We start from the raw sequence: 8,136 nt of genomic DNA, 5'->3' as shown, positions 1-8,136 counted from the left end.
TGATAGATACATAAGAAATATAGATACAATTTCACAACATGAACTATTTTCACATATGAAAATACTGACTACTTTGAAAAATACAAACAAACACACCGACAGATTAAGGTCGTCAGTATATTCCAGAGAGCATTGGAGCTTTTCACCTCTCAATCGCATTGTTCATTGTATTCAATACATACGGGGTTATCGAAAACAAATGTCTGTCAATATTTTCATAAGAGCTAAGGTACTATTCATTTCTCACTTGCATTATTTATTATTGTTCAGTACATATAGGATATTCGATGGTTAATGTACATTGGTTTTTTTCCGATAGCTAAGGTATTGTTCACTTCTTATTTGTAATGTTTATTATTGTTCATTTCATAGGGAATCATTAAGGTTAATGTACATCAATATTTTCCTGAGAGCTAAAGTAGTGTTCACTTATCACTTGCACTATCTATTACTACACTTTGTAAATGGAATCATCGACGGACAGGAAGTAATCGATGATAGATGGCGGGTTTATTAAAAATATTAATATTTAAATTATTGTTGGTAAAGGTGTTGGTGATGCATGGAGGATTTTCTTAAAATTTTGGATTAAATTGAAAAATTCAATTAGACTTAACAAACAAAAATGCCAACAGAACAATTAAAATATTAATTTTAAATTTTTTGACAATAAAAATATTAGTAGTACTTGGCATCTTTCTGAAAGTTTTTTATTAAATTGAAAATTTTAATTACACTTTACAGGTAAAATTACTAACAGAAAAATTAAAAATATTAATATTTAATTAACCGTTGATAAAAACACTCAAACTAAAAAGCTATAATTTTTGAAATCAAAACATAGGGGCACATCCCTTCTTCTTTTTTTTATATGGAACTTCTTCTCTCCTTCTCCCAAATCTTTATCTTTCTTTCTCTTTTCTCTCTCCTTCTTTCCTTTACACATTCTTTTTTCTTCTCCTTCACACACATGTACATCTTTTCCTCTTTTCTCTTTCTCTTATTTATTTAATGATTTGTTTAGATTTTTTTTTTCTCTTCTCATGCTCAGAATAACTCAACATTAAGGTAAGGTTTTTTTTTTTTTTTTTTGTGTTTTTTTATTATTTTTTTTATTAATAATTGTATAAATGTTATTGGGAATTTTTTTTAATTTTTTTTTGTTATTAATAATTGTATAAACGTTGATGGAAATTTTTTATTTTTAAAATTGTTTTTGCTATAAACAATTGTATAAATGTTAATGGCAATTTTTAATTTTTTTTCAAAAAAAATTATGTTATAAATAACTACATAAATGTTGATGGCAATTTTTAATATTTTTGTTTAGTATTTTTGTTATTAATAATTGTATAAATGTTATTGGAAATTTTTAATTTTTATGTTTTTTAATGATTGTATATAGATTGTTGATTTTTATTTTTATTTTTTTAACTTTTCATTAAATTTAATGATTGTATAAATATTGTTAGAATTATTTAATTTATTTTTGTATTTTCACATTCTTTAATGATTGTATATAGATTATTGGGAAAAAAATTTTAATTTTCTATTATTAATATGGTTAGGTAATTGATTTGTTGATGTTAACAAACAATTTTTAATTTCATGAAAAATAAAATTATTTAAAAATAATAAAAAATAAACAAAAATAGTAGTCATCATAAATAAAATTATATCAAAATTTATCAAACAATGAAATTAATTTTTTTTTAAAGCTAAAAAATATTTACTTAATTAATAAACATGCATACTTACAAAACGAAACATGGGACATGATTATGTAAATACAACTCAAAATTACGTTTTGAGAATTCTCAAAATCAAACAATTTTGACATTGATTTTTAGTTATGTCTTTTCTCAATAAAAATAAAACACAAACAATCAAGTTTTGTTTTTTTAATTTTTTTTCTTATTATAAACTTCTACATGTAACATGCTACAAATCGAATAAATATGTTATTGGAACTTTATAAAATTATAGGCAATTGTTTCTCTCTCTCTCTCTCTCTATCTCTCTCTCTCACACACACACACACACACATATATATATATATATTTTTAAAAGAAAATTATATTGGTTTTTTATTCTGGTGGTCCAAATTAAGATAGGTGTACATAAATAGCGAGTTGTTGTGCGTTCTTAGTTGCCATTAAGGCAATGCAAAAGTCAGCTGTCTGCTAAGGATTCATGCATAAAATACACAATTAATTCAATTGAGATATAATGTTAATGTGACTTTATATAACAATTGGATTAATACTTTGATAAGATCAAACAATCGAGGCACATAATCAATATATTTTTCATTGAAAATGTAGCTTGTTTGTGTTAAATTATGTTTTTTTTTTTTTTTTTTTATCGCATTCATGATTGCTACTTAATTAAAATTTTAGATAGAAGATAATATAAATATTGAAAAAATAAAAATATATTTAGTTATAAAGATGAAGACAATAATTTTAAAATAAATCTACATGCAAGATGCCTCTTTTATTTTTATTATTTTTATCCTTGTTTTTACTCTAAAATGATCATTTATGGCGACCAAAATGCTCAAATATTTGAATTGTGTGTGAAAATGGATATCTTGTACCTCATGCATGCCTAACAGCGAAAGCTAATTACTTTGAAGTCCCTTTGTCGAGAAGCCATTTCCATGGGAATATATTTTAAGTCAACGAAGGAGCATGAGAGGGTAGCATGTTCCGCGTACATAGCAAATAAACGTCTTATTTATTTTTGTATTTTAAAAATATTTAAAAAAAAGTAAAATTTTTTTATGTTTTATTAACTTTAAATTAATATTTTTTTATGTTTTTTAATCATTTTAATACGCTAATTTTAAAAATAATTTTTTAAAAATAAAAAAATTATTTTAATATATTTTCAAATAAAAAATAAACATAACCACACTCTAATATAAAAATAAAAAAATATTTTGCCTTTGTTTTATCTTGTCGAGATTGTTTGTTTATGGATCCGTGTGATTCTTAATAAATCAATCAAATAAATTTATTTTTATATCTTAATTTTTCTAATAGTTTATTTTTTTTATTGTTTTTATTTATTTTATCCTGAAATAATAACAAAGTACTACCAATTATTTTTAAAAACTAGTGAGACAACTATATCTTATTAAATCTTTTATTAAAAATAATAATAATAATAATAGATAGTGAAATAAAAAGAGAAAATCATTCTTCTTTGAAGGCTCGGTTGAAGGGAGGTCACAATGTACATTACAGATTCTCCCTTCTAGAAGGAAAAAATAAAAATCTTCTTATCCAAACCAACACCAAAATTAGCATGAAAGAAACGTGGTTGAGAAACTTCATGAGTAATTATTAATATTTACTTACTCAATAAGAGAGATAGAGATGGGAAAGAAAAGGAAGCATGAAAGAAAAAAAAATTTTAAAAAAAAAGGCTAAAAAAATATATATTTTTTATTATTAAAATGGTTGTATTAGCTAACTTGCGCGTATCTTATTAATCCCACGAATCTTAAAATTAATAACTATGTAAATTTTTAGTGGCTCTTAAGATTTATGAGACTCCAACTAGTGTTTTTTAGAGAACAAATCTATAAAATTTATTAATTTATTTTTATTTTTATTCTAAATAATGTTTTTTTTTATTTTTTATAAAATATAAAAAATTAAGTTGAGTCAAATCAATCATTTTGACTCCTGACGTTAACTTACCCCATATTAACTTTGGGTTTAAAAATTAGGAATAGTAATAATAATAATAATACAGAGGCATGCCGTACATGTGAGCTGCGATACAGCGCGCCACCCTCCATTCTTTGTACTATAAAAAAAGCCTTCCTATCTCTCCGCTCTTCCTCTCAAGCCTCTCCTCCTCCCTCTCCCTATCTCTCTCTCTATCTGGCATTTGTTTGTTTCTTTTCTTCTTATCAATATCTTCACCCTTTTCGCCGGAGTTCAATGCACGAGGTCCGCCGGCGTCCAGCCAAATCCGACGTCAGCATGGACACACATGCTGGCGAACTCACCCTGAAACCGTACCATCGTCACCACCATGATCATCGTGATTTACAGCCTCCGACGTCTGTAAAGGCATCGGATGCACTCCCATTACCTCTTTACTTAACAAATGGTTTGTTCTTCGGGATATTTTTCTCTGTGGCCTACTTCCTTCTCCATCGTTGGCGCGAAAAGATCCGAAACTCCACTCCCCTTCATATCATCACTTTCCCTGAAATCGCTGGGGTAGTTTGTTTGGCTGCTTCTTTTATTTATCTTCTTGGTTTCTTTGGGATTGGCGTTGTTCAATCTTTTATCTCTCGAGGGTCTCAAGATTCTTGGGATGTTGAGGAAGATAATAATGTTATGATCAAGAAAAATGGTGGTGGTTGCACTCCTGCAGAATCACTTGCATGCACTCTTGCCCCTGTTTCGAGGGAAAGAGTTGTTGCACCAACGATTCAAGAACCATTTTTATCAGGTGACGACGAGGAGGTTATCAAAGGAGTGGTATCTGGGACTATTCCTTCGTATTCTCTTGAATCAAAGATTGGAGATTGCAAAAGGGCAGCTGCTATTAGGCGTGAAGCGCTTCAGAGGATGACAGGGAGGTCTATGGAGGGATTGCCATTAGAAGGGTTTGATTATGAGTCAATATTGGGGCAGTGTTGTGAGATGCCTGTCGGGTTTGTGCAGATTCCTGTGGGAATTGCAGGGCCACTGTTGCTTAATGGGACGGAGTATATGGTCCCAATTGCTACGACTGAGGGGTGCTTGGTGGCCTCTACAAATAGAGGGTGCAAGGCTATTTATGCATCAGGAGGGGCTAGTTCTATGTTGCTTAAAGATGCCATGACTAGAGCTCCTGTTGTCAGGTTTGGGACCGCAAAAAGGGCTGCTGAGTTGAAGTTCTTTGTTGAGGATCCTGCTAATTTCGACACTCTTTCTGTTGCTTTCAACAGGTTCTTGATTTTCTCCTCTTTTTCCTATTTTTTTTTAAGAAAGCAGATATTAGACTAATTAATCAATCTTCCCTTTTCAAATTTAATCCTTCTTTTTAGTCTTCTTTGGCCTACAATGATTTATTTCTTGATTTTTTGAAATTGGAAATTGGAAATTGTCCATCTCCAAGGCTATCCAGCCAAGGAGCTAGAAAGTTGGTACCATATGATTTTGGATATTGCCAAAGTCTGTTTGATTTGGTTTTGCTTTTTTAAAGAGTGTCTTGACACAACTTTTCTTGCTCTTTTGGCATTATTTTGTTGTTGGTGAATGAAAACTTATTGATGTCGATGGGTTCTAATTTTCTTCATTAGTATTTTGCATGGGTTAACCATTATCCGCCTATTTTATATTTTATCTACTACAACAAGTTTTTCTTTCTGTCGGGAAGATTTTTATATTCCAAAAGGAAAATTATGGTTGAATTTTTTATTTCACACGGGCACAAATACTTGACGTGGTGGATGATATGCAGGTCAAGCAGATTTGGAAGGCTACAAAACATTAAATGTGCAGTGGCAGGAAAGAATTTGTACATGAGGTTTAGTTGCAGCACAGGTGATGCTATGGGAATGAACATGGTCTCCAAAGGAGTCCAAAATGTACTTGATTATCTTCAAACAGATTTTCCTGACATGGACATCATTGGCATCTCTGGTAAACCCTCCGCCGTGCTGCATAATTTCCATTTTTGGATTCATTATCGGTTGATGTATACAGTTAATGATTCGGTATTTTCAATCTGTATTTTGAGTTCCTCAGGCAACTTCTGTTCAGACAAGAAACCTGCAGCTGTAAATTGGATTGAAGGGCGTGGAAAGTCAGTTGTATGTGAGGCAATCATAAAGGAAGAGGTGGTTCAGAAGGTACTGAAGACCAATATAGATACCTTGGTGGAGCTTAACATGCTTAAGAACCTTGCAGGTTCAGCTATGGCTGGTGCTCTTGGTGGGTTTAATGCCCATGCCAGCAATATTGTCACTGCAGTCTATATAGCCACAGGACAGGATCCTGCTCAGAATGTTGAGAGCTCTCACTGCATTACTATGATGGAAGCTGTTAATGATGGAAAGGACCTTCATATCTCGGTCACCATGCCTTCCATTGAGGTAAAATGCCTAGCTAATAAGCCCATTTCCAATCTGTTGATTCAATATTCAACTCAAGTTTCGGGTTGACCCGACAATTTGTCTAGATTTAACGGAGCCAATATAAACCTGAATTTTTTTTATTTGAAACCCGGCCAAGGCCCATGTTAACTTGCTGGCTAGGTCAGGTTTCCTAACAATGATCATGATATATAAAGAACCTTATTTTAGTTCATCAAGGTACCACTTGTAACTTGAAGAGGAAGGCCTTAAGAGAGGAAGGCCATGTGTAAATTAATAGTCATGCAATCAAAAAACTGTGTTATAATTTGAGTTCTGATCACATCAAGAGCAAAACTCTAACTCTCTTTTTTGTTATGCATCATCTATTTGGTTCAGGTGGGCACAGTTGGAGGTGGCACCCAACTAGCATCTCAGTCAGCTTGCTTGAACCTGCTTGGAGTAAAGGGCGCAAGCAAAGAGTCTCCAGGATCAAACTCAAGACTCTTGGCTGCTATCGTTGCTGGTTCTGTTTTGGCAGGAGAGCTGTCCCTCATGTCTGCAATTGCAGCTGGTCAGCTTGTAAAGAGCCACATGAAATACAACAGATCAAGCAAAGATGTGTCAAAGATAGCTTCCTAAAATATTTCTTACAATGAAGAAGCAAAAATAAATCTTCAGTAAGAAAGTGGGAAATATTAAAATCTAGACAGAAAGTGTGTTGAGGGGACAAACAAGTAGATGGCCATGTGGAGCAACTAGTTAATAAACAAGGCCAGTTCACATTGCTGGAATCATGTGGCTCTGATAGGTCTCTTTCCAGGATTTACCAGGATGCTTCCATTTGTGAGTTTTTTTAAAAGGGATAGTGGAGCCATAATCGGTTGTTTTTAGCACTGTCCCTTGCATGATATGCCAATTGTGGAGGCTCTCTATGTGCCAAAAATGTGATCTCTTAAAGTTAATTTATCTTGTTAATTGTACTTTGGATCTGGATTAACTTTAGGTGAGAGCATCTATTAATGAGATTTGGATCTGTTTCAAGTGCCTGTTGTCTGTATTGTAACTTTGCATTTTACCAGGCTAAGCACATGAAAAATCAGCCCTAGCTGGTCCAAAAAACCCTTGATTGTGTATGTTCTTAGCACTGTGATCACTCATTTTGAACCTAAAAAAATCCCATCTGGGAGATTTCTTTTTTGATCAAATTGCATCACTTGCATTCCCAGCAAAAACTAGCAATTTGCACTGACAAGCTGGTGAGATTAATCGGCTTTGGCGTTAGGGCATCATTGATTTGTTGGCGTTTCCTACTGTAACACATATTGCATGTAACATGGTCTATAGAATGCTTTGATAAAATTTCAGCTTCACGTCTAACATTCGGGAGAAAAATCATGCTCGTTTTCAATGTAAAACTTGTTTAACAAGTTCGGATTATTTCTTTGACTTGATTTTGCCAATCTAATTTGTAAATATATCCATTAGATATTTTATTTTAGTGTTGAGAATAATATAAATCATATCTCAAATTCTCATAACTTAAGTTATTGGGTTGAAATGATTTTTTAATATAATATTAGAACGTTAATAACAAAGCAATTACGAGTTCAAATCTCATTATTTTTATTTATTTAATTAAAAATTAAGTATATAAATAATATAAATCTATATAAGTTTTAAACTCAAATAACTTCTTAAAGTAAATTGAAGATGATTGCAAATTTTATATATATAAAAAAAAAAAAAAATTCAAATCTCTTGTAGGATTGCAAGGTTGACATTGTGAGATGGCGGTGGCTGTTAGGCATACCCGTCCTGCTGGGATGAAGGTGATAGGGCAACCCCACCTCTCCAATTAACTAGATATATATGAAGTTATGAACTAGGGTAAGCCCCCCCTCCCCCACCCTTAGTGACGGCTACTAATCAATGGCTTTCAAAAAAGATGGAAGAAAAAGACATATATTTTATGCTCCGCCGTCTGTGGGAATCGAACCCACGACCACATGGTTAAAAGCCATGCGCTCTACCAGCTGAGCTAAGACGGC

At 32.0% G+C, this 8,136-nt stretch overlaps 1 protein-coding gene and 1 non-coding gene across 2 annotated transcripts; one reads left to right on the top strand and one right to left on the bottom strand.

The window, feature by feature from the left end:
- The first annotated feature begins 3,809 nt into the window (after positions 1–3,809).
- Positions 3,810–7,022, top strand: LOC118049007 (3-hydroxy-3-methylglutaryl-coenzyme A reductase 1). The gene is made up of 4 exons (XM_035058861.2): positions 3,810–4,957; positions 5,473–5,654; positions 5,760–6,106; positions 6,485–7,022. Exons 1-4 carry the CDS (start codon positions 3,957–3,959, stop codon positions 6,725–6,727), a joined length of 1,773 nt encoding a protein of 590 aa, XP_034914752.1. The 5' UTR covers positions 3,810–3,956; the 3' UTR covers positions 6,728–7,022.
- Positions 7,023–8,063: 1,041 nt separating this feature from the next.
- On the bottom strand, positions 8,064–8,136 carry TRNAK-UUU (transfer RNA lysine (anticodon UUU)). The gene has a single exon. It is a non-coding gene; the product is annotated as a tRNA-Lys (tRNA).

This window comes from Populus alba, chromosome 1 (assembly GCF_005239225.2).
Source record: "Populus alba chromosome 1, ASM523922v2, whole genome shotgun sequence".
Lineage (NCBI taxonomy): Eukaryota > Viridiplantae > Streptophyta > Magnoliopsida > Malpighiales > Salicaceae > Populus > Populus alba.
Note: the sequence above shows the minus strand (reverse complement) of the source record. Positions and strands in the feature narration are given on the sequence as shown.